The 24,378-nt window shown below is 42.7% G+C and overlaps 1 protein-coding gene across 2 annotated transcripts in view; it reads left to right on the top strand.

Moving 5' to 3' along the window:
* The first annotated feature begins 857 nt into the window (after nucleotides 1–857).
* The window catches only part of LOC137370079 (exostosin-1-like), a 230,999-nt gene continuing 207,478 nt past the window's right edge, over nucleotides 858–24,378 (top strand). The window contains exon 1 of one of the 2 annotated variants that reach the window (XM_068032189.1): nucleotides 858–2,515. In XM_068032189.1, coding sequence (XP_067888290.1) covers nucleotides 1,560–2,515 — 956 coding nt within the window. In that variant the 5' untranslated portion in view covers nucleotides 858–1,559. The remainder of the gene's footprint in view (nucleotides 2,516–24,378) is intronic. The other variant, XM_068032188.1, reaches the window with a different exon arrangement.

The following is a 24,378-nucleotide window of genomic DNA, read 5'->3' as shown; positions in this document are numbered from 1 at the left end:
GATGCTGCCAGACCTGCTGAGTATTTCCAGCATCTGCAGTATTTTGCTGTTAAATTTAAAACAGTATTCCAGCCGTTTCCTTGATTCAACACAAAATGCAAACGCATTTCAGATATGAAATAATGTATATTGGCCTGGCAACTCAAATTATATAGGATTGGAGTCCCACACCCTTAATTTGGGATGAAATCACAACTTTTATTTATGTTCTTAGTGAGACAGTTTAACTAGTTCTGGGTTGGCCACATCAGAGGTGATGAAAAGCACCCCTCCTGTCGATCGATACAGAGCAGCTGTGAAGAGGTGTCAGACCAGTCTACTCTCACGCACAGAGCAGAGATTAGGATTTGGAAGCAGACATCTTTCCCTCAAAAAAGATAGATATGGGAAAGAATTTGGATTTGTAACGGACTCAGATTGACTAATTGCTGAAGCATGAGGTCGGCAAAAATGAACCCTACTCCGCTTTCTGATGGGCAAGATACAATCCAAAGTAAGCGTTCCCCAGCAGCAAGATAGTCTGATTAATCGGAAAGTATCAAACCAGAAAAAAACGAAAAAGCTTATTTTTTGGGGGGAGAAAACACAAATTATTTACTCCTATATAAGTTGAGCAATAAATGGCGCAAAAAAACTAACAATGAAAAGTAGCTGGGCCAATCACTTTTGCGGCAGCAGGGGTGAAACCTGTATGAGTCAAGCACCGTCATCACCGCTTCCTCTTTGTCAAATCTGCGAAATTCTGCAACAAGCCATCACTTCCCATGAATAGGCTTTCCCCTGGAACCGCCCACTCCTGCTCTCCTGGAGGCTGTGGGAGGGTGAGGAAGTGACGCAGCCCAATGGCATTGCGTTGACTTTAGCTGGGGGAGTGTGTGTGTGCGCGCCGGAGCGAGAATGGAAACGGGGTCGAGGCAACGCTGGTGGGGCAGCTCACATGCAACGTTCAGCGCCCTCGAAAGCAATCAACCGTCGCGATAACGGTGCGTAGCGCACACTCTTCTCCCTCCGCCCCGCCTGCAAAGGCACGAACAACGGGGGTCGCTTTTCTTTCGGATGAAAAAGTGGTGCGTTTACTTAACTGTACATTCTCTCTGGTGGATTTGCAGAGGGGCTGCGAGCGCGAGCTGGGGGTGACTACAACACCGAGGCGAGATTGGAGGCGCGCGGACAGAGGGAGTGGAACGGGGCGGCATTCGAGAACGCGCCGGTCTCACATTCTGTGGCCGCCGCGCGGACCCGGCCGTTGAGGGAAAGCTGCATGTTGCTGGGAGCACCGGCGGCGGCGGCGGCTGCTGCAGCATCATCATCTTTAAATGCCGCACAGTAGCAACAGCAGTCGTGGTGGGGGGAGCTAGTTATAAAAATCGCCCACATGCGCTGGAATAGCAGGATCTGGGAAAAGAAGAAGAAAAAGGTGTTGAAGTTTTTTCAGTCAGCGTGCGGCTCTGTGGTTGGGGGAAGATGGCGGACTGGAGGTGATCGGCGAGACTCGGGCTCGGATTCGGTCTCCTCTCCCGGTACTCCTCCCGTGCGGCCAGCCTTCTGCGATCGGACACATGCAGGCTAAAAAGCGCTACCTCTTGCTGTCAGCCGGCGCCGGTCTGCTGTTGCTCGTCTACCTGGCGGGAGTGCGGTTCGGGCAGCTGTCTTCAACTAGGAGGCAAAGCCGGCGGTGGGCTGCGGACGATGGCTTCCCGTCGGCTCCCGATCGCTGGCCCCTGTGGTCCAATTCATTGCAGAGTTTCTCTGTCGGGGACCAGCCGGAGAATGAAGAGTTCACGCAGCGCGGCTCTCCCCGGCAGAAGAGGGAGATTAACACCAGCGTTTACAAGGGTAAGAAATGCCGCATGGGCTCTTGCTTTGACTTTTCTCTGTGCCGCAGAAGCGGATTCAAAGTCTACGTCTACCCACAGCAGAAAGGAGAGAAAATGTCCGAAAGTTACCAAAACATCCTGGCAGCCATCGAGAACTCCAAGTTTTACACCTCGGATCCGAGGCAGGCTTGCCTATTCGTGCTAAGTTTAGACACTTTAGACCGGGATCAGCTTTCGCCTCAGTACGTGCATAACCTAAAAAGTAAAGTTCAGAGTCTGTACTTGTGGAACAATGGCAGGAACCATTTGATTTTTAATCTTTATTCGGGGACCTGGCCCGATTACACAGAGGACCTGGGCTTCGATATCGGCCAGGCAATGTTAGCCAAAGCCAGCATCAGTACTGAAAATTTTAGGAGCAATTTTGACGTTTCCATACCGCTCTTTTCGAAAGAGCACCCAAGGACCGGAGGGGAGAAGGGTTACATGCTTTTCAATAACATCCCTCCCCTGAGAAAGTACCTACTGGTATTTAAAGGGAAAAGATATTTGACTGGCATAGGGTCTGATACCAGGAATGCCTTATATCATGTCCACAATGCAGAGGATATTGTCCTCTTAACGACCTGTAAACATGGAAAAGATTGGCAGAAACATAAAGACGCCCGTTGTGACAGAGACAACGACGAATATGAAAGGTAAATGTTTAGCTTTAGAAAAATGATTGTTTCTCCTATAAGAAAGGTAGGTATGAGGTTAGAAACTGAGTAACAGACATGTGTCAACAACGTGCATTTTTTGGATCTACATCACATTTCTACTTTCTGGTGCAGGAGTGGTGTGGAAATCTGCTTCTCTGAAAGTAGAAAAAAAAGGTAAAAGCCCAAACAAAAGCAAACGTGTTGTGTGTGCCCTAAAGGAGCAAGATTTTCCTTCCATCTCGTGGACGTGAAATGGATTTTAGCTTTTACTTGCTATGTTTGGAAAGGTGTGTGGCACCATGAAATATTGCTGTGACTCAGTTGTCCAGTCTTTGCACAGAGGAATGGGCAAGTGTGCAGAAATAATTAGTTTCTTACATGACAGTGAACAATCCACAGCACAAAGTACCATGCGTAGGGAAAGTATAAAAACGCTGGTCTATTTGCATAATCTTGTGATCTGGAATTCTTGAGTCTAATTGAGATTTCAGAAATGAGGTACTTAAACTTTTTTATTTTAGGATTCCTATTTGTGCTGTCTTTCATTGTTTTGTTTAAAAACCATCTAACCCTCTTCTACCCCCCCCCCCCCCCCCCCCCCATTTATACAGAAATGTATTTTCTTCCCTCCTGGCAGTGATTGCATTTTTTGCTAACAAGAATTTTTTTTATCATGCTTTCTGAACTGATTTTTATCCTTCCACTGAGGGCAGTTAACTGGGTTAGTTCTGTTTGGATTGTGGTTTCTTAGTATAGTCTCTAAAGAAGCCTTGTCTTTTATGGAAGTTGGAATATTATCGGATAAGTTTTAAATGAAATATTTTGTAGTGTTAGGGTTTTGTAGTTTTTTTGCTTCAGATATCAAGGTATTTTGGGGCATGATTTTGTTCCATCTTTGTAAGTGAAATTGTGTGTTTCTAGAGGTTCTTGGTTGGTTCTGTACTGTAGTTGTGGAGCTTTTATTGATTGTAATTTAGCCGTGGGGCGTCAGGAATGCCTTGGATTGCATTCTAGCTGTCACTGTTGAATGCATGCAAAGTGATTTTATGCCTGAAGAAATGCTGGAAAGTTGCAGTTCTAAATAACTTGCATGTCTGATAACTAATTGCTGAAAAGGTTTAATGTTTCTCATTTTGTCTATCTACGCATTAATAAAGCCTTTAATTGGCACATACAGTTTTATAAGACTATTGTTTTTGTCCTAATAGCAGAAGTGCATGTTGCAAAGCGTTATTGGATAATTTCTTTAATGTAATGCCATAAAGCTGGATGTTATATGGTGTGGCTGGAGTTTTACTGTTATATTTTGTGTATAGTTTTGTTTTCTTTGTTACCATGGAAATGCTAAACCCGCCTACGTCTAAGTTAGAAGCATTGTGCTCCTAAACATTTCACAATACTTTTTTAGATTAGTAGAAAGTGATAAAAGTCAAGGATTGAAGGGTTAAACCTCCCCCTCCCCCTTCAGAATGTCCTGTAACTGCTCTGAGACATCCTTGACCCTAGCACTAGGGAGACAACATACCATCCTGGAGTCTCTTTTGCAGCCACAGAAACACCTATCTATTCCCCTTACAATTGAATGCCCTATAACTATTGCATTCCCACAGTTTTTACTCCTCCCCTGTGCAGCAGAGCCAACCGTGGTGCAACAAATTGGGCTGTTGCTGCTTTCCCCTGAGAGGCCATTCCCCCCAACAGTATCCAAAGCAGTATATCTGTTTTGCAGGGGAATAGCCACAGGAGATTCCTGCACTGCCTGCCTAGTCCTCTTGCTCTGCCTGGTGGTCACCCATTCCCCTCCTGCCTGTGGGGTCTGAGCCTGCAGTGTGACCACCTCTCTATACGTGCTATCCACGATACTGTCCACCTCGTGGATGCTCCACAGTGTCCCCAGCTGCCGCTCCGGCTCCGAAACCCGGGCTTCCAGGAGCTGCAGCTGGACACACTTCCTGCACGCATGCTGGTCCTGGGCACTGGAATTGTTCCCGGTTTCCGACATGGAGCACGAGGAGCACACCACAGCTTTGAGCGCTCCTGCCATGACTTAACGCTTGAAATTAAAGTAAACCTTGTGGAAGATCTTAACGTCCAATAATATCAGTTACTCTCAGGCCCTTCTTCCCTGGTCCTCGTTACTACAGAACTCCCTTAACAATAAAGCTCTATTTACTATATTTGAAATAAACTTTAAACTTTTCTTACCTGAGAGACTTACCAAGCTATTTAGAGCTATTCCCTAACAGCAGTGACTCACCAACCAATCACCTTGCAGCTCTCCTGTGACATCACTTGGCTTTTTTCCCCTTTTTTTTCAAAACTCCGGCGAGCTGGAAGAGCTCTCTGCTCCCGGAAGGTAAGAGACTGGGTCTCGATCCTCTGGCTCGATTTCTAGGCTCCGCTCTCTGCGTTCTCCCCACAGGTCCGCACCGCTCTGCTCCCGGAAGGTAAGAGACTGGGTCTCGATCCTCTGGCTCGATTTCTAGGCTCCGCTCTCGGCGTTCTCCCCACAGGTCCGCTCCACTCCTCTCCGTTCCGCTCCCGGAAGATCAGAGACTGGGCCTTGATCCTCAGGCTCGTTTTTAGGCTCCGCTCTCTGCGTTCTCCCCACAGGTCCGCACCGCTCTGCTCCCGGTAGGTAAGAGACTGAGCCTCGATCCTCGGGCTCGATTTATAGGCTTCGCTCACAGCGTTCTCCCCACAGGTCCGCTCCGCTCCACTCCCGGAAGGTAAGAGGGTACACATTGGTACAAACGACATAGGTTAAAAAAAAGGATGCAGTCCTAAAAGCAGAATATAGGGAGCTAGGAAATAGTTTGAAAAGTAGGACCTCAAAGGTAGTGATCTCAGGATTACTACCAGTGCCACGTGCTAGTCAGAGTAGAAATAGCAGGATATATCGGATGAATACGTGGCTGAAGAGATGGTGTGAGGGGAAGGGTTTTAGATTCCTGGGGCGGGCATTGGGACTGGTTCTGGGGGAGGTGGGATCATAACAAACTGGACGGAATGCACCTGGGCAGGACCGGGACTGATGTCTTAGGTGGAGTATTTGCTAGAGTGGTTGGGGAGGGTTTAAACTAAAATGGCAGGGGGGTGGGAACAAGGAGTCGGAGGAGGGGGGATCAAAGACAAGAACAAAAGACAGTAAGGGGAATAAGAAAAGTGATAGGCAGAAAAATCAAGGGCCAGGATCAAACAGGACCACTGAAAAATATTGGGAAGAGGACAAGTAATGTTAAAAAGACAAACCTTAAGGCTTTGTGCCTTAATGCGCGGAGCATTCGCAATAAAGTGGATGAATTAATCGCGCAAATAGATGTAAACAGGTATGATATAGTCGGGATTACGGCGACATGGCTGCAAGGTGACCAGGTATGGGAAATGAACATCCAAGGATATTCAGTATTTAGGAAGGACAGACAAAAAGCAAAAGGCAGTGGAGTTGCATTACTGGTTAAAGAGGAAATTAACGCAATAGTGAGGAAAGATATTAGCTCTGATGATGTGGAACCTGTATGGGTAGAGCTGAGAAACACCAAGGGGCAAAAAATGTTAGTGGGGGTTATATGTAGACCCCCAAACTGTAGTGATGATGTTGGGAATGGCATTAAAAAGATGCATGCGATAAAGGAACATCTGTAATTATGGGTGAATTTAATCTGCATGTAGATTGGGCAAATCAAATTAGTCACAATACCGTAGAGGAGGAAGTCTTGGAGTGTATACGGGATCTAGTAGTGCGAGACCCCATGGGGACGAGCGACCATAATATGATAGAATTCTTCATCAAGATGGAGAGTGACGTAGTTGATTCTGAGATAAGGGTCCTGAATCTTAGTAAACGAAACTACGAAGGTATGAGGTGCGAGTTGGCCATGACAGATTGGGAAACGTTACTTAAAGGGATGACGGTGGTAGGCAATGGCAAACATTCAAAGAGCACCTGAATGAACTGCAACAATTGTTTATCCCTGTCTGGCGCAAAAATAAAACGGGAAAGGTAGCCAAACCATGGCTTACAAGGGAAAATAGAGATAGCATTAGATCCAAGGAAGAGGCATATAAATTTGCCAGGAAAATAAACAGACCTGAAAATGGGAGCAGTTTAGAATTCAGCAAACGGGGACCAATGGATTAATTAAAAATGGGAAAGTAGAGTACAAGAGCAAGCTTGCGGGGAACATAAAATCTGTCTGTAAAAGTTTCTATAGGTATTCGAAGAGAAAACGATTGAAGACAAATGTAGGTCCCTTACAGTCAGAAACGGGGGAATTTATTATGGGGAATAAAGAAATGGCTGACCAACTAAATGCATACTTTGGTTTTGTCTTCACAAAGGAGGACACAAATATCATACCAGAAATGTTGGGGGAACACTGGGCTTAGTGAGAGAGAGGAACTGAAAGAAATCAGTATTAGTAAAGAAATGGTGTTGGGGAAATTGATGGGATTGAAGGCCGATAAATCCCCAGGGCCTGATGGTATGCATCCTAGAGTACTTAAGGAAGTGGCCCTAGAAATAGTGGATGCATTGGTGGTCATCTTCCAAGATTCTCTAGACTCTGGAACAGTTCCGACAGATTGGAGGGTAGCTAATGTAACCCCACTATTTAAAAAGGGAGGTAGAGAGAAAGCATAAAATTATAGACCAGTTAGCCTGACGTTGGTAGTGAGGAAAATTCTAGAGTCCATTATCAAAGATTTTATAGCATAGCACTTGGAGAACAGTGGCAGAATCGGGCAGTCAGCATGGATTCATGAAAGGGAAATCATGCTTGACAAATCTACTAGAATTCTTTGAGGATGTAACAAGTAGAGCTGATGAGGGGGAGCCAGTGGATGTGGTTTATTTGGACTTTCAGAAGCCTTTTGACAAAGTCCCACATAAGAGATTAGTATGTAAAATTAAAGCGCATGGGATTGGGGGTAGTGTATTGCGATGGATAGAAAATTGGTTGGCGGACAGGAAACAGAGTAGGGATAAATGGGTCTTTTTCTGAATGGCAGGCAGTGACTGGTGGGTTACCGTAGGGATCGGTGCTCGGACCCCAGCTATTCACAATATACATTAATGATTTAGATGAGGGAACTAAATGTAATATCTCCAGATTTGCAGATGACAAAACTGGGTGGGAGGGTGAGTTGTGAGGAGGATGCAGAGGGGCTTCAGGGTGATTTGGGCAAGTTGAGTGAGTGGGCAGATGCATGGCAGATGCAGTATAATGTGGATAAATGTGAGATTATCCACTTTGGTATCAAAAACAAGAAGGCAGATTATTATCTGGCTATAAACTGAGAGAAGGGAATATGCAGCGGGACCTGGGTGTTCTCGTACACCAGTCGCTGAGGGTAAGCATGCAGGTGCAACAGGCAGTAAAAGCAAATAGTATGTTGGCCTTCATAGCGAGAGGATTTGAGTACAGGAGCAGGGATGTCTTGCTTCAATTATACATGGCCTTGGTGAGGCCACACCTGGAATATTGTGTGCCGTTTTGGTCTCCTTATCTGAGAAAGGATGCTCTTGCTATAGAGGGAGTGCAGCGAAGGTTTACCAGCCTGATTCCTGGGATGGCGGGACTGACATATGAGGAGAGATTGAGTCGGTTAGGATTATATTCGCTGGAGTTCAGAAGAGTGAGGGGGGATCTCCTAGAATCCTATAAAATTCTAACAGGACTTGACAGGGTAGATGCAGGAAGGATGTTCCCGTTGGTGGGTGAGTCCAGAACCAGGGGTCATAGTCTGAGGATATGGGGTAAACCTTTCAGGACTGAGATGAGGAGAAATGTCTTCACCCAGAGAGTGGTGAGCCTGTGGAATTCGCTACCACAGAAAGCAGTTGAGGTCAAAACATTGAATGTTTTCAAAAAGGAGTTAGATTTAGCTCTTGGGTCTAAAGGGATCAAAGGGTATGGGGCAAAAGCCAGAACAGGCTACTGAGTTGGATGGTCAGCCATGATCATAATGAATGGCGGAGCAGGCTCGAAGGGCCAAATGGCCTACTCCTCCTATTTTCTATGTTTCCAAACATTTCTGTGCTTGTGCATTGTCAATCAGTGAGTGGTTAATGGAATAGGGTCTGCATTCTGTTTGACCTTTTATTGCCTTGCTTTAATCATTTTATATTTGTAATATTTATGATAGACCGCTATAATGCAGTCATAATATATGGCAGTATATATCCAATTTGCTGAAGATGCAAAAGGTTTTTGCTAAATATGTGAATGAATGGCTGTATGAGGTGAATGTCTGTGTATGCTGTCTTTTCTTTGCATGATTCCTTTACAGTCTCTCAGGCCCATTAACAGATTAGATTCTATTACTAATATTTCAGTATGGCACTGTTTAAAATTAACCTCCTAAGTGAGGTAAAACTTTAGTGCTTTAACATATGAGTGCTTTAACTTGATTCACGTGTGTTACTATCAGCTCCACAATCCCCACCCCTATTCTCCATATCCCCCCCTGCCCCCCAGCTGCTCCCAAGAAACAAAACTGCGTGCATTGTCCTGGAATGCTTTATATATTTAAATTATTTTAAAGTGGATTCTGGGCATGCAGTTCTGAACCAAACTGATTTAATTTCTGTCTGGCATTGGACAGCGGTAAAGGAACTTTTGTGATTTTGCAATTTGGGAACTAGTTTTATAAGCAAATCTGGATCCCAGTGTACACTCTAATCCAGGTGTTTCGACAGTTCATTGGCTTAAGAGAATCTTAAGAAAGACAAATCCTTTTATGCATGTAGAACGTATCCACGATATCAAGATCGCCCCTTTGAAAAATGTGGTTTATGAATAAATTATTCATAATTTATTTGTTATTCAAATATATTGTGTGTCTAAAGAAATTCAGTCAGTGATGATTTGAAATCCTTTGAAACAGTAAGTTACATTATGTAATCAATATAGTGATACTTGGCTTGATCAGGAATTTATTAATTTTACTTAAGCCTTTCAAGTTGACACTACATTATGCAGGAGAGCTGATGTAAGGTTGTTCAAGGGGAAGAATTGCCTTGAATTTACTTAGCTAATGTAACATTTTCCTTGCATCATCCATAATGGGTAGAGTTGAACAACATAACTAAAACCATATTTATGCCTTTTATCTCATTTAGTAATGAAGCTGAGTTAATGCCACTAGAAATTGTGTGCTCCAGTGAAAGATGTGGTGTTAGTCTGCATTTCCACAGCAGCTTAGCTTCTAACAGCATCATAAATGCTTGTGCACTTGTCTACATGTGGATCCAATACTGTATAAACTGAAATAAAAACAAGAAATGCTGGAAATACTCAGCAGGTCTGGCAGCATCTGTGGAGAGAGAAGCAGAGTTAACGTTTCAGGTCAGTGACCCTTCTCCAGACCTGCATAGTATTTCCAGCATTTCTTGTTTTTATTTCAGATTTCCAGCATCTGCAGTATTTTGCTTTTAACTGCATAAACTGCACTGTGTGGTTTATCTAATTGCTCAGTAGTAAGTAGCTGACGTATACAAACTAGCAAGGTTCCAGGTTTGATCCATGGTCTTGGTCCTTAGTCTGTGCTGAGCAATCTGATCTTAGTATTAAGCGCTAGACAATTATTTTCAATGGCCTGCGATAGCGGGGGAAGTTGGCCGGGTTCCTACTTCTGATTTCTATCTGGAGACTCCTGATGGAAGTTAGCATCAGTGGCTGTTAGATGAAGACATTGCAGCTGTGAATATCTAATGAGGATAAACTTGGTGGTGGATTTTTCCCATGTGGTCAAATAGCCTATTGGTGTTCAATGTCAAAGCTCGCACATAATGATTATGTGGCCAAGATACTGGAGGATGCCTGTCGAACCACACCACAGCAGGGAGGAGCAAAGAGAAAAGTAGCTGGGAAAAAGATTGCTCTGAGATATAAATGTCAGCTTTGATGCACTAGCATTTTTAGCACCGAGTCAGGAGGTTGAGTTCAAGCCCCACTTCTGAGACTTGAGTACGTAATGTAGCTGACACTTCAGTGCAGTACTTGGGGAGAGTTGCACTGTTAGGGGTGCTATCATTCAGTTAAAACGTCAGAATGAGATCTCGTCTGCCCTGTCAACTGGAGGTAAATGATCCCATGACACATATCAAAGAAAAGCAGTGGAATTATTCCATTGTCATGAAAACACATTACCTGGTCATTTGTGTCATTGTTGTTTGTGGAGCCTTGCTGAGCACTAATTGCCATGCTTCCTACATTGTAAAGTGGCAACACTTCAAATGTACTTCATTGGCTGTCATGCACTTTAGAATATGTTGAGTTTGAGGTTGCTAAAGATGTTATATGCACGTTCATTGCTGCTTCATGTGTGAGGAGGGGGCTCGACAGCAGGTACCATCAATTTCAGAATTTCCTGCTTTATGGTGAGTTTCTTGTTATGTGGCATTGCATTCCAGATGCTGAGTTGAGATGAAACATTTTTTTCACATGGTGTGATAAATGGAAAAGGCATCTGCTGCTATGTCCAGACTGGCCAAGAGGGTGTGGGAAAATGGTGCACTGACACGGAACACAAAAGTCCGAGTGTTTCTAGCCTGTGTCCTCAGTACCCTGCTCTACGGCAGCGAGGCCTGGGCAACGTATGTCAGCCAAGAGCGACATCTCAACTCATTCCATCTTTGCTGCCTCCGGAGCATCTTTGGCATCAGGTGGCAATACCGTATCTCCAACGCAGAAGTCCTCAAGGCGGCCAACATCCCCAGCATATACGTCCTACTGAGCCAGAGGCGCTTGAGATGGCTTGGCCATGTGAGCCGCATGGAAGATGGCAGGATCCCCAGGGACGCATTGTACAGCGAGCTCGTCACTGGTATCAGATCCACCAGCCGTCCATGTTTCCGCTTTAAAGACGTCTGCAAACACGCCATGAAGTCCTGTGACATTGACCACAAGTTGTGGGAGTCAGTTGCCAGCGATCGCCAGAGCTGGCGTACAGCCATAAAGGCGGGGCTAAAGAGTGGCGAGTCGGAGAGACTTAGCAGTTGGCAGGAAAAAAGACAGAAGTGTAAGGAGAGAGCCAACTGTGTAACAGCCCTGGCAACCAATTTTATCTGCAGCGCCTGTGGAAGAGTCTGTCACTCTAGAATTGGCCTTTGTAGCCACTCCAGGCGCTGCTCCACAAACCACTGGCCACCTCTAGGTGCTTGGCCGTTGTCTCTTGAGACAAGGAGGCCAAAGAAGAAGATGATAAATGGAGGAATGATTCAATCTGGTACAGTGATGAAATTGACAAAGACCTAGATGTGGATTTCCTTGCTTGTCAGCTCTGTCAGGGATTGAATTGATGTAATGAAAATACGTTCTTTGGTGCATCCTTTTACTTTCAGGAGGCTTTTTATTTTGATGGGCACTTGTGGAAATAAAACAGTGGAGACTGTTAAATTCCAGAAAGCTTGTTGTGGAAGGATAATGCTAGTATCTTTATTCGTTTCACATTCCTTGTACAGAGTAAAAGGATTGCAAACATGTATCTCCTCATTCAAACTCCCCACCAGTCTCTAACAGTCTCCTTTTATTAGTGCTCAAGTAAGACCCCAGTTAACATCTTCCACCTGCATATAATTGAACAATTGATACACAATTAACTGCCATAATATTTTACCTTAAATAACTATACATGCATGTTTATAATTACTGTGGAGACCATTTCAGCATGTGATGTAAATATTACTTCCTTGCCAAAATGCTTCTATTCCTTTGTAGCAAACAGTGTAATGCATTAATTGCATTCTCTTTCAGTTTTCCTGTTATGGTTCATTTACAGCTGTTTCCCACTTGTATATAAGTGCAATAATATGGACTGTGTAGCCAGTAAAATCTAAGTTACAGTACTGGTTCAATAATTGGTCCACATACATTTCATAAGATGTTCTGCAGAAATCGTTTATCATGACACACCTCTGCAATTGATACAAATTTGCAGCTGGAATTGAGATCGATCAAAGTTTTGGAACTGCACAGGTTAGCTAATTTAATCATTTTTAGCCTGTGGCATATGGTAATGTAACTTTCAGTTTTTACATACAATATGCCTTTGTGGGGGCCCAGAGATTTCAACTAAGGCTTTGCTGTGGAAAGTAAGGAGCTGTGCATTCATTGCAAATGGAGTAGAGGTGTATGTGTAATTGTATAAATATTAGAGGGATTAAATAACGCCTTGGGTTGTTAATGGATTGAATTTATTTTTAGGTAAACACCTAATATTCAGCTTCCTCTAAAGGAAGGGAACGGGGATGCAGTTCAAATTCTAGGAGCAAACTGGGAGGGGACTTTTCTAATGGTGCGTTGGAAAATTCTGGCTGGCAGCTTCAGATGGAATATTGGCTCCAGCCAGACAGTAACCCCATTTATACCGCCTGACGTAAACTGTCCAAGGGAGAGCTCTGCGTGTGTGGTTACATATGCACAATGCTTCTCTCCTAGCAGTCAAGTTTTAAATGTTTAGAAAGCAAGGGCTGTAATGTCTACATTCTCTATGCATTTATAAGGCTCATGCCGCTTCACTCCTGCATTTCTTGTTGGAGGATCCTGACTCCAAAATAAATACTGCAAGTTTAACAGAGCTGCAAAGTGGAAACCGATTCAAATGACCTCAAAGTTTGAATGGAAAAGCCCCCTAAGGAAACTTTGGAACTGTATTGTCTTTATTTGTGATAAATTTGACTTGCACTCTTTTTCTTCCTCTCTCCACCCCCCCCCCCCTCCCCCTGCCACTGCCTCCCATTGTTACATAAATTGGTTTATAAAAGGTGTGGTATGTATCTTGTAACATTTTATTACAAAGGAACAAGTGCGCTTTTCTTTCCTTGCAGAAACTATTGACAGTTTTCACCAGCTCTCTGCCTGGATAGCCTGAAGTCGACTAATACAAAGGCAAAATACTGCAGATGCTGGAAATCTGAAATAAAAACAGAAAATGCTGGAAATGCTCAGCAGGCCAGGCAGTATCTGTGGGGAGAAAAACAGTTAATGTTTGAGATCAATAACCTTTCTTTAGAGCAGTTCTGCCAACAAAAAATGTTGACCGTAGTCATGGGTTTGTACACAGCAAATGGAATATTGTATATGTGATGTTGCACAGGTTTAATTTGATTTGACTTGTTACAGTTCTGTTAAGACCAGTGATTCTGAAATTTCTCTTGAAATGTGTTGAGGACTCTTGAGAAAGCATCTGTACCAGAAGTATCCAGAATGCGTGGTATCCCTGTGTGATGTTGATCAGTTAATCTGGTAGTTTTGGTGCAGAGGAGAGGTTAATATTGGATAAATTTCCTATTCCTAGCAACATCTGATGTCTACATTCCTCAATGGATTGAGGAAATATTTTTGACTTTATTGGTACTACTCTTGGATTCCATTACTCATGAACTGAAAATGCACTTAGTGCATGCAATTGAGTTGACTTCCATGACTGTAATGCACTATAACTTTCAGATTGCTTTAGTTATTAGAAAGTTGAAGTTTAATTTATTGAAACTCTATATATACTGCTATTTAAGATCGTCTATTTACATACATTTCCTGTCACCTTATAACTTCCTACATCCATATTTATAATGGAAACTGCCTATGTAAACCGCCGCACTGTAATAATCCCTAGCTTCTGCAGTGCCTCCATTGGCAGGAAGTTGTAAACACAGCGTGATGGAACCTGTCCACAAAAACTATCATAAATGTGGATTTAGAAATTTATAACTGAAATATGAGCATCAGCTTTAAAATGGTGGTTGAATTATGCCTGTGTGACTTGGCCAAGTATCTCCCACCCCCTAATCAGACTTCAGTAGAGGATTGCACTTTGGTCTTCTGGGCAGCACAATGCGACTTAGGCTAGAGCAATATAAAAATGCTGACAAAATTATGAATTCTGTTTTATTTACCTATTATAAAATGCTCTAGAAGGTTGCTCCTTTGAGTGCAGTAACTGCACTGAAGGAAAATAATCTTTGTTTTATTTTCGTAGACTTAATCGTTAAGTTAGGTATGAATGAGAGGAGAGAGCACTCCTCCCCCCCCAAAAAAAACAATAAAAGATAAATACTACTCCCTGTTCTGAAGGAATAACAATTCCTTTTTTTTTAAAAGGAAGAAGGTGGGTTTTTGCACATCATGTTTACATTAATAAATTGTGGCTGACTTATTTTGGTGTTTACATTTTGAACTTACGCATTGATTGAACTGTCAGATTTTGCCAAATTGGCTGCTATTTTTCCAGTTACTGTCGGTTGCGTTTTCTCTTGCGAGCAAGCACATATAGAAATAGATTTTGATTTCTGGCCCTGCATAGATGAATGTTTTGAGATGGCGCAGTATTTTAAGCAAGTTCATATGTTTGCAACTAAGATGTTTACACAATAAAATGTTCCCCTCTTTTATTGTGTCTTCATGATTGAACAAAATTAATAATTATCTTCACCTTTGATTTTGTTTTCAGCTTTATTAAACCAAGGAACATATTTGTTAAAGTGTTGGTAGCATTTGAAAAATTAAGCCTGTCTGTCAGAAAAGGGGTAACTCCACAGGCTACTTTTGCAATATTTTTGTCAAATAATTTACTTTTAATCATCTTTTGTTTGACAGATTGAATGTTAACAACTTGACAAATTTAATTAAAAGTACTGGTTGAATATAATTAAATCCACTTCATGTAAATTTGACATTTATAGGTCTTTGATGGATTATAATGAAACATGAATCAGTTCCACTGGGTAAAGTTCAAGTAATTCACATATTCTGCTGTCTTAATAATTCCTGATCACGTTTAGACTATTCTGTTTTGATTGATTAAAAACACTGACATTCCCCACTTCTCTCTCTCTCTCTCTCTCTCTCGTTCTCAAAATCAAGGTCAGTGTTGAGCATATCTGGCTAATTATTATTCACATGCACCATTCAGTTTAAAAAAAAATCTCAATTAAATTGCTACGTCAAGGAGTTGGACTTTAGTAGAATAATGTAAATGTTAACAGACTGTAAGTTACTTGCACTTTCACCAACAGCCGTTCTACCTTCCACAGACTGTTGTCTGCAACCATACGTTTTGTATGTTCACATCACATCAAAATGAAATTCTTTCCTACTCAGCAGCTGGTCAGCTTTCCCATGAAAGTTATCTAAACAGGGAATCTTCTAAACTTGACTTAATTCTGTTGTACCCCTTTTTGTATTTTTGAATAAAATGGATCATTAAGGTTTTTCATGTGCCAAATCTGCCCGGTTTATGCTGTGTGGTGAATTTGGCAGCAGGGAACTACTCAGACGTGTATTCATGCATGCGTAGTTGCTCTGAAGTATTGACCATTGCTTTAATGGTACTACGTCTACGCAGTTCAGAGTCGCATTTGTGACCTGTGAGCCATCGCTCCCTCGAGGGAAGGTCCCCAGAATCATATCTTTTGGCTTCTGTTGGTTGGATGAAATGACCACCCACACCAAACTCAAAATGGCAATCAAACAGCAAATGCTGGCAGTGGAAATACTTTTAATATCACCACTGCTCGAAGATTTTATTGCTTCTGATGTTAGGGTTTGGGTCACTTATATACAGGGTTGCCTCTGTTTGTCTTGCTGTCAGAAGCAGCCATGCAGTAAAAACAGGCTGTTGGCCACTACCTGTTATTTGAATGACTCGATAGGTGAAAAACTTGCCAGTTTTATTATATAACCTCACTGTGGAAAGGCAAGAGGTGTCTAAATTTTAAAAAGAACAAATAGGAGCATATTTTAACTTCACTTGGCAACATTAGTCAGATTGAGGTTAGAAACTCACTATAAGCAAGAGTAAAGCAATATTTTGGAGCATATGGATGCACCTGTATTTGATAATTACTACTGTTCTCATCATTTGTCAGAACTAAGGATTGCATTTGTTAAAAGATTTTGTATACTGTTTTAAGTGTCTATGTTCCTTTCCTAAGCTGAGTGAGGTTCAACTGTCCAGCTAAAGCCAGCTGGACAAACTCCAGTGTTGAGAAACCTATGCTGCAGTAGTTTGACTGAAGATTATGCAATCAGGATAGTCAAGCCAACTGCTGTACTTGACAATTCTGAATGCTCTGTGACCCACTCCTATCCACAAGAGGGCAAATGTATGTGGAGATATATATTTTTTCGTCCAAAATAGTAGCTTTGTAGTGAAATTGGCAGAGATGTGGGAGCATGTTGCCCACCCTCCTTAGTTGGGAGGTGGTGATGCATGGTTGGAGGATTGCCCAGATGTAGTTTAAAATAAATCCCATTAGTTCAGTTAACAGTGCCAAAAACTGTGCTGCACTATTTAAGATGCTTTGTGACCTAGTTCCAAAAGTAGGAAAATGTACAGAGATGTGTTAAGTGTACAGTATAGATTTAATGTACTAACCTAGTTGAAATTGGCAGCTGGCTGGGAGGAGGTCAACTGCTGTCAATCTTTGGTGTATGGTATAGGGAACTGGTGAAGGATTTAATGTGTGTTTAATTGTTAGCCTCAAGTGTTTGTAAAATTCCTTCAAATACATAACATGTTTGTATGATATTTTTCAGATCAGTGTACTTTCAATTTTAACAGTGCAGAAGGTGACCTCTCTATCTTTTATTACTCCATAAAAGTGCATTGTCATATTGAGAAAATTATGGTCCAAAGCTGATGAGAAAGCTTGGTTGCTTTCTATATAATTATATAGAATATGTAGCACAGAAATGGGCCATTCGGCCTAACTGGTGCAATCCACTACACGAGCCTCCTTCCACCCCTCCTCTTCTAACTGTATCAGCATAATTTTATGTTCCTTTTCTTGCTCATATGTTTATCTAGCTACCCCTTATATATTCGCCTCTAATACGCCATATGATATCAAGCCCCACGTTCTCACCACTCTCTGGGTAAAGAAGTTTTTCCTGAATTCCCTATTGAATTTATTTGTAACTGTCTTATATTTATGACCTCTAGCTTTTGTCTCCCCCCACAAGTGGAAACATCTTTACTTTTACCCTATCAAACCCTTTCATAATTTTAAAGACCTCTCAGGTCGCCATCAGCCTTCTCTTTTCCAGAAAAAAGAATCTCTGCTTGTTCAGTCTTTCCTGGTAGTAATTTCCTCTCAGTTCTGGTAGGTAGTGGATTAACAAAGAAAGGAAAACTTGCTTGACTTACAGGCAGTTCAGCAGCAACCAAAAAAGAAATCATTTCCTTTTTCTTTCCAGTGCAGCTGTCACTCTTGACCTGAACAGCTGGTCATAAAAATAGCACTGCATAGATGTTATGGTTATGGCCTAGCCAATTTAGGGCCACCAGTCAACAATCTGCTGACATTAACAAAATGATTGATTGCATAGAACAACCAGCTTTATAAATGTGTAGTCCTTGGTGCTTGAAGAATCTTCTGTTCTTGCAAACTAACTTGAAATATGAGAATTAACTGAATCTTCCTAGTATTTAATGCATTTTTTGTTGGGTGAAGGGGGAACCTATGCCTGTTGAAGCCTTGTTAGTTGAGTAGTGAACCACAAGATGCAGTTTACCTCACCACCTTCCCCTTGCACTATTTGACACCATCAAACAGAAGTACATCTGAGAACAGGAATTTGCTGTTTATTGTGGGGAATTGCAGGCGCTAAACTGTGATCTCGGCACCCGGAGAGAGATCCTGTAAGCTGTAACATCTTGCATTTTGGAACGATGTGCTGGATCTTTGCATCCTGATTGGTGAGTGGCCTGCATATATTTAAAACGAGCAAAATCCTTATTAAATGTCATACTCCGCTTCTGGCCTGTTTTTTTGTATTGCTGAGTTCTTTAATCAAAAAAGATTGCATGAGAAAAAGAGTAATAGGAGGACATTCTGAGATGCTAATAATGCTGTAATGCATTTTCATTCTTAGTGATTTTCTAGTAACCTGGCTACCCAAAAGTTGAGTGCCATACGCTTAACTTCTAGTTTTTCCAGAGTACTGGAAAGCCTCTTTGCAGTCGACAGGAATAACAGAATTATTACAGCACAGGAGTAGGCCATTTAGCCCGTTGTGTCTGTGCTGGCTCGCTGAAGGAGCAATTTACCTTGTGCCTGAGCCCTGCACATTCTCCCCTTTAAGGTAACAAGCTAATTCCCTCTTGGATGAAGGAGGGTCAAAATTAATTCAGTTGACAACAGTAAGTTAGTTTGGAATACTGAAATATCAAACAAGATGCACTGCAGCAACGCACCGTCTCCTTAGACAGCACCTCCCAAACCTGCGACCTCTACCACCTAGAAGGACAAGGGCAGCAGATGCATGGGAAAACCATCACCTGCAAGTTCCCCTCCAAGCCCCACACCATCTTGACTTAGAACTATATTGCTGTTCGTTCACTGTTGCTGGGTCAAAATTCTGGAACTCCCTTCCTAACAGCACTGTGGATATACCTGCACCCCAAGGATTGCAGCGGTTCAAACTCATCACAACCTTCTCAAAGGCAATTCGGGATGGGCAATAAATGCTGGCCTAGTCCTGACGCCCGTATCCTATGAACGGATAAAAAAAACTATTCTCCACTCCGTCTCTCTCTCACCTGATTGCTTCCCACATGATATATTTTCAAACAACTATTAACCAAACTCATATTGGTAATAACTCTCAGACTTGTTTTGTCGCCAAGTTGTCTTTATTTTACTTTCCTTCTCTCATCTCAGCAAGCCTCTGAATTGATATGCTGGCCAAGGTCTCATGGTATCCTTCTTTACCCTGCCATTGCAGAGCCTGGGATTAATGCCATCAGTGAAAATCATTACCTTCCAAAGGAGCAGATGGCAAAAACCATCTGCCAGTGGGGAATGATAAGTATGTCATTTTGCTGCTGACTCCCACTTTCCACTTCCAGCAGTGCTCCTCTTTTCTCCCCAACCTTCACCCCCCCCACAACCCATCCCGCCTCCACCTGCAACATTGTAAGTTCCTGGGCAGATCCTGAATGGAGTTGGCGAAGAACACAACAGCAAGTGAAAGGTGGAGCCAGCACTTTTTAAAAAAAAAGTACTCCAGTTATACTGTTGCGTTTTTTTTTTAAAGTGAAATTTCTAGTGTTCCATGAGTGTTTGGTTCTGTTCTATAATTAAGACTGGCAGCTGCAGTGCAGAAATTTATTATACTGACACATTGTTTTCAGGTACATGTTTTAATTTTATGGTGAACTTTATAGAGAGTCGGAGGGGTGGGGGCGCGGTGGGGGGAGGTAAAGCATTACTTTTCAAAGTTTAGCATAACAACAGTTATGCGTTGATAGTATTTCCCTCCACTCAGTTTTAAAAGGCTGTTCTATTGCAGGAACGTTGCTGACAGTCAGTCTACTAGATTTCCTTAACTTAGCCTGTCTGTATCTTCAGCAGCTGCTCATGTTATGAATTTTTCATGTGGTGTTCCCTTATTTTTGTCTGTCGCAGGCTGCTGTGTTGAATGTAAATAAGTTATAAATGGTATGTGTTGAGAGGCAGAGCAACAGCTCTTTTGAATAACCTGACCCTCCAGTTCAGCGTCTGGTTTTTCCCTTGTAGCAGTTTTGCTGTGAGAAAGTTTGTTGAAATGCCACTGCAGTTTTCAAGCTGTGGCTTGGATGGGCCCTGAGTTTTTTTCAGTTGAACTAGTCTGGAGCAGAGTCACCAGAGTTGCTTTTGAACTTGCCAAGCACATAAAGCCCATCCAGTTACTTTACTGGGGCTCATTTAGATGAATTCATGACACTTCATGGGTCGTTGGTGTTACTTTCAGAAAGAGAAATTTGAATGTCTAGCCAAGAAACTGTCATCTTTTCAGGGTATTTAGACACTGCTTGAGGTACCAAGCTCACAGTGGTCTTTTGAACCTTGCTGACAACAATAGTTTTTCCTTTTTATATAACTTGCTTAGACAATTTGTTATCTGCCAATACAGAGTTTGTTTTGCATTGACTTTATTTTCCATTTATCAGAGTTAGGTATTTAATGTTGTTGATCAGGTTCTTTTTGAAAATATCCTGTCCCTGGAGTGCTCTGCATTTATTTTTCTGTTTAGCTTCAAAGAAGCTAAAAGTGTTAACTTATGTTGATCATCAGTATGTAGCTGAGCTGTGTGGAAAATGTTTGTATTTCTGAGTGGTCACGCATTCTGTCTGGATTGTAGTCAGGTCAAGAAAGTGAATATAAGCACGGTTGGGGGTCTAAAGAAAATATTGCTGAATTTACCCTGCAATTTATGCAGATCAGTTACTTTTTTAAATAAAGTTTTTGGTTGTGGTAAATTGTTAATTCTATCCGATACAGGTTTACACCCTGAATGTTTGTTTGTGAAATGCAGGGCCTAGCTTGGTAAACAGTAAAAAGCATGCATGTTAAGGGTTTGCCACTGTTGTTCAGTATTTTATTCAATCTGTGAAATTGTGATTGCCATGGTTCACTGCCCTGCATGTCAGTGCAATCCACCAGGTCTTACAACTAGCATTGAGATCAGCACTGGGCAGGATGCAGAGATTTTACAAGCTTGTTCGTGCAGACTTTTATTGCTACTTCCTGAATGAACTTAAACCAATAAAAAGGGAAACAAAAGACAATGTTTGCATGCATACTGTTCTGTCATATTTAGATGTATTATTGAATGTATTTCTTGCATCAGATTACATTAATTATATGTGATGTTTGCATTTTGCAACAAGTAGTTCTTTTTCCATTCTTAGTTTTTGAGCTACCCAACTTTAAAAAAAAAGTTCTGGGTAAAAATTCAGTGAATTGGAATATTCTGTTACTAAAAACTCTTGCTCACTTATTTTTGTTCTAGCCTTATTTCTTTCAGATGTCAGTATTTCTTTTTTATTATTTTATGGTGTTCTGGAATGAAGGCGAAAGAAAAGTTTGCAGGCTACACCAGTAGCTAAGCCATCACCTGTATCCGTAGAGGTGCCAAAAAACAAATCTCTGAAAATCGTGAGATTCTGTGTAATAACGTGACATGCCAAGTCTGTCAATTTTATGATGAAAATTGACAACATTCAAAACAGCAAAGTCCATTCAAGGATGGGAAAGGTGGGTGGGGGAGTGCTTTTTGTTCAAAATATCCCCTGTAAACATTTTTTTCTTGGCATTTCTTCGCAGATGAAGATTTTGGGGAGGTTGTACTCATAGGTTGCAGGCCCACTGGTGGCTAGTCAGGCCTATCTGTAACCAGCAGATTCTCACACAGCAGGTACAAGTGGAGGTGTAGTTGCTGCTGGGGGCAAATGGATCTATCCTTTTCCTCCTTTTCTCTTTCATGATGGTTCTTCGCTCATTCTCAAAAGGTGTCTGTAGCCCTCCTGATGTAGCATCTCCAGGCATCACGATCCAAGGCCTGCGCTTCCCACTGGCGATGGTCGATGTGGCACACGGAAAGGGACTTGTTAAGGGAGTCCTTGAAACGTTTGCATGGGGTCCCTCTGTTCCTTTTACCTGTGGTTAGCTCTCCATGCAACACGATCTTGGGCAGGCGACCGTCGTCCATCCGGGCAATGTGACCCGCCCAACGCAGCTGGCTTTGCAGGAGGATGGACTCGATGCTGGTGATGTTGGCTGTTTCCAGGACTTCAGTTTTTGATTTGTGGTCCTGCCAGAGGAGTTTGAGGATGCTGCGGAGGCAGCGCTGATGGAAGCGCTCTGGAAGGTGTACATGACGGTGGTATAGGACCCATGCTTCAGCGCCATACAGAAGAGTGGTGAGGACTATGGCTTTGTACACTGAGTTTGGTCTGTGCTCTGAGGCTCTGGTTGCTCCACACACATTTGCAGCCTGCCGAATGTACTGTTTGCTTTTGAGAGCCTGTTGTCCACTTCCATGTCCATAGTGGCATCAAACGAGATGAAGCTCCCCAAATAAGTAAATTGCTTGATTGCATTCAGCTCGGTTACCTCGATGACGATGCTTGGTGGTCTATATTCGTCTTGGGGTGCAGGCTGATGCTGGACTTCAGTTTTCTTTAAACTGATTTTTAGTCCGAAGAGTAGTGCCGCCTCGGAAAATGTGTTATACATTGCAGGTCTGACTGACTGTGGGCCAGGAGAGCACAGTCATCGGCGAAAAGTTCACGGATGAGTTTTTCTTATGTCTTTGTCTGAGCCTGAAGACTCCTGAGGTTGAAAAGGTCTCCCTCAGTCTGGAAGCTCTTTGGGGCGGCGCAGTGGTCAGCACCGCAGCCTCACCGCTCCAGGGATCCGGGTTCAATTCTGGGTACTGCCTGTGCGGAGTTTGCAAGTTCTCCCTGTGACTGCGTGGGTTTTCGCCGGGTGTTCCGGTTTCCTCCCACCGCCAAAGACTTGTAGGATGGGTAAATTGGCCATTGTAAATTGCCCCTAGTGTAGGTAGGTGGTAGGGAATATGGGATTACTGTAGGGTTAGTATAAATGGGTGGTTCTTGGTCGGCATAGACTCGGGCCGAAGGGCCTGTTTCAGTGCTGTATCTCAATAAAATAAATAAATTAAATAAAAATAAAATAAACTCCCTCCTTAAGGTCTTCCATATCAGGCTGAAAAAGATGGTGAATAGGGTCAGGGCCAGCACACGTCCCTGCTTCACGCCATTGGAGATATGGAAGGGACTCAGGTCGCTGTTTTGCTTGACTTGTCCGTACTGATTTTCATGAAACTGCATCACCATGGCCAGGAACCTGGGTGGGCATTCAAGTTTTTCAAGGATTTTCCAAAGTCCATCTCTGCTCAGAGTGTTGAATGCCTTGGTGAGGTCTATGAAAGTGACGTACAGGCCTTTGTTTGCTCACGACACTTTTCTTGTAATTGTCTGAGTGCAAATATCATGTCTGTGGTGCCTCTGTTTGCTCTGAAACCACACTGGCTCTCTGGGAGGTTTTCTTCCACAATGGTAGGCACAAGCCTATTCAGAAGTATTCCAGCAATAGAAAGGAGGGTGATCCCATGGTAGTTGGAGCAGTCTGATTTTTCTCCTTTGTTTTTGTACAAGATGATGATAATGGCATCACGAGGATCCCATGGAATCCTGCCCTGTTCCCAGCAGGCCTTGAAAAACTCATGGGGCTTAGTGTATAGGGTAGGGCCACCATGCTTCAAGACTTCGGGTGGAATTCCATTGGCTCCGGGGGCTTTGTTGTTCATCTGGTTGATGGTGGTCACAGTTTCCTCGAGTTGGGCTCTGATCCAGTTTTTCTTTGACAGGCTGTCGGATGTGATTGACAGTATCATGCACTGTGCACTTGGTGCTGAAGAGTTTCAAAGTGCTGTGACCAGCGATCCAGGACTGACTCCTTGTCTATGTGTAAGGTCTTGCCATCTGTGCTCCTCAAGGGGTTTTGAGTTTGATATGCTGGCCCATAGACAAATTTTAGTGCTTCATAGAAACTTATGTCGCCAGTATCAGTGTACAGTTGAGTTTTTTCCACAAGTGCAATCCACCAGTCATTTTGGATGTTCCTCAGTTTACATTGAAGGGTGCTGCATGCTTGACAATAGGCTGTCTTGTTCTCTTTGCTGGCTGGCTGGCTGAGCCTGATGAGCTGACATTTTTATTTTTAGCAGAACTTGAATTTCCTTTGTCATTTTCATCAAACCAGTTCCTATTCTTCTGGTGCTGGGTCCAATGACCTTGTTGGAAGTATCCAGTACTGCAGCTTTGAGGTTTACCCAGAGCTCTTCTGGAGTGGAATCAACAGTGAGATCAAGATGTTCCAGTCTAGTCTAAGGTTGCTTGATATTTATCTCTGCAAGATGAGGTTTGCAGTTTGCTGACTCGAAGTTTCTTTGATGGTTTGTCTCTAGGTCTGTTCTTGGGTTTAGGCTTGAAGTGGAAGTTCAGCTTTGAACTAAGGAGCCCGTGGTCTGTATGACAGTCAGCACTGGGCATGACTCGAGTATACA

The sequence above is a fragment of the Heterodontus francisci genome, chromosome 5 (genome assembly GCF_036365525.1).
Source record: "Heterodontus francisci isolate sHetFra1 chromosome 5, sHetFra1.hap1, whole genome shotgun sequence".
Lineage (NCBI taxonomy): Eukaryota > Metazoa > Chordata > Chondrichthyes > Heterodontiformes > Heterodontidae > Heterodontus > Heterodontus francisci.
Note: the sequence above shows the minus strand (reverse complement) of the source record. Positions and strands in the feature narration are given on the sequence as shown.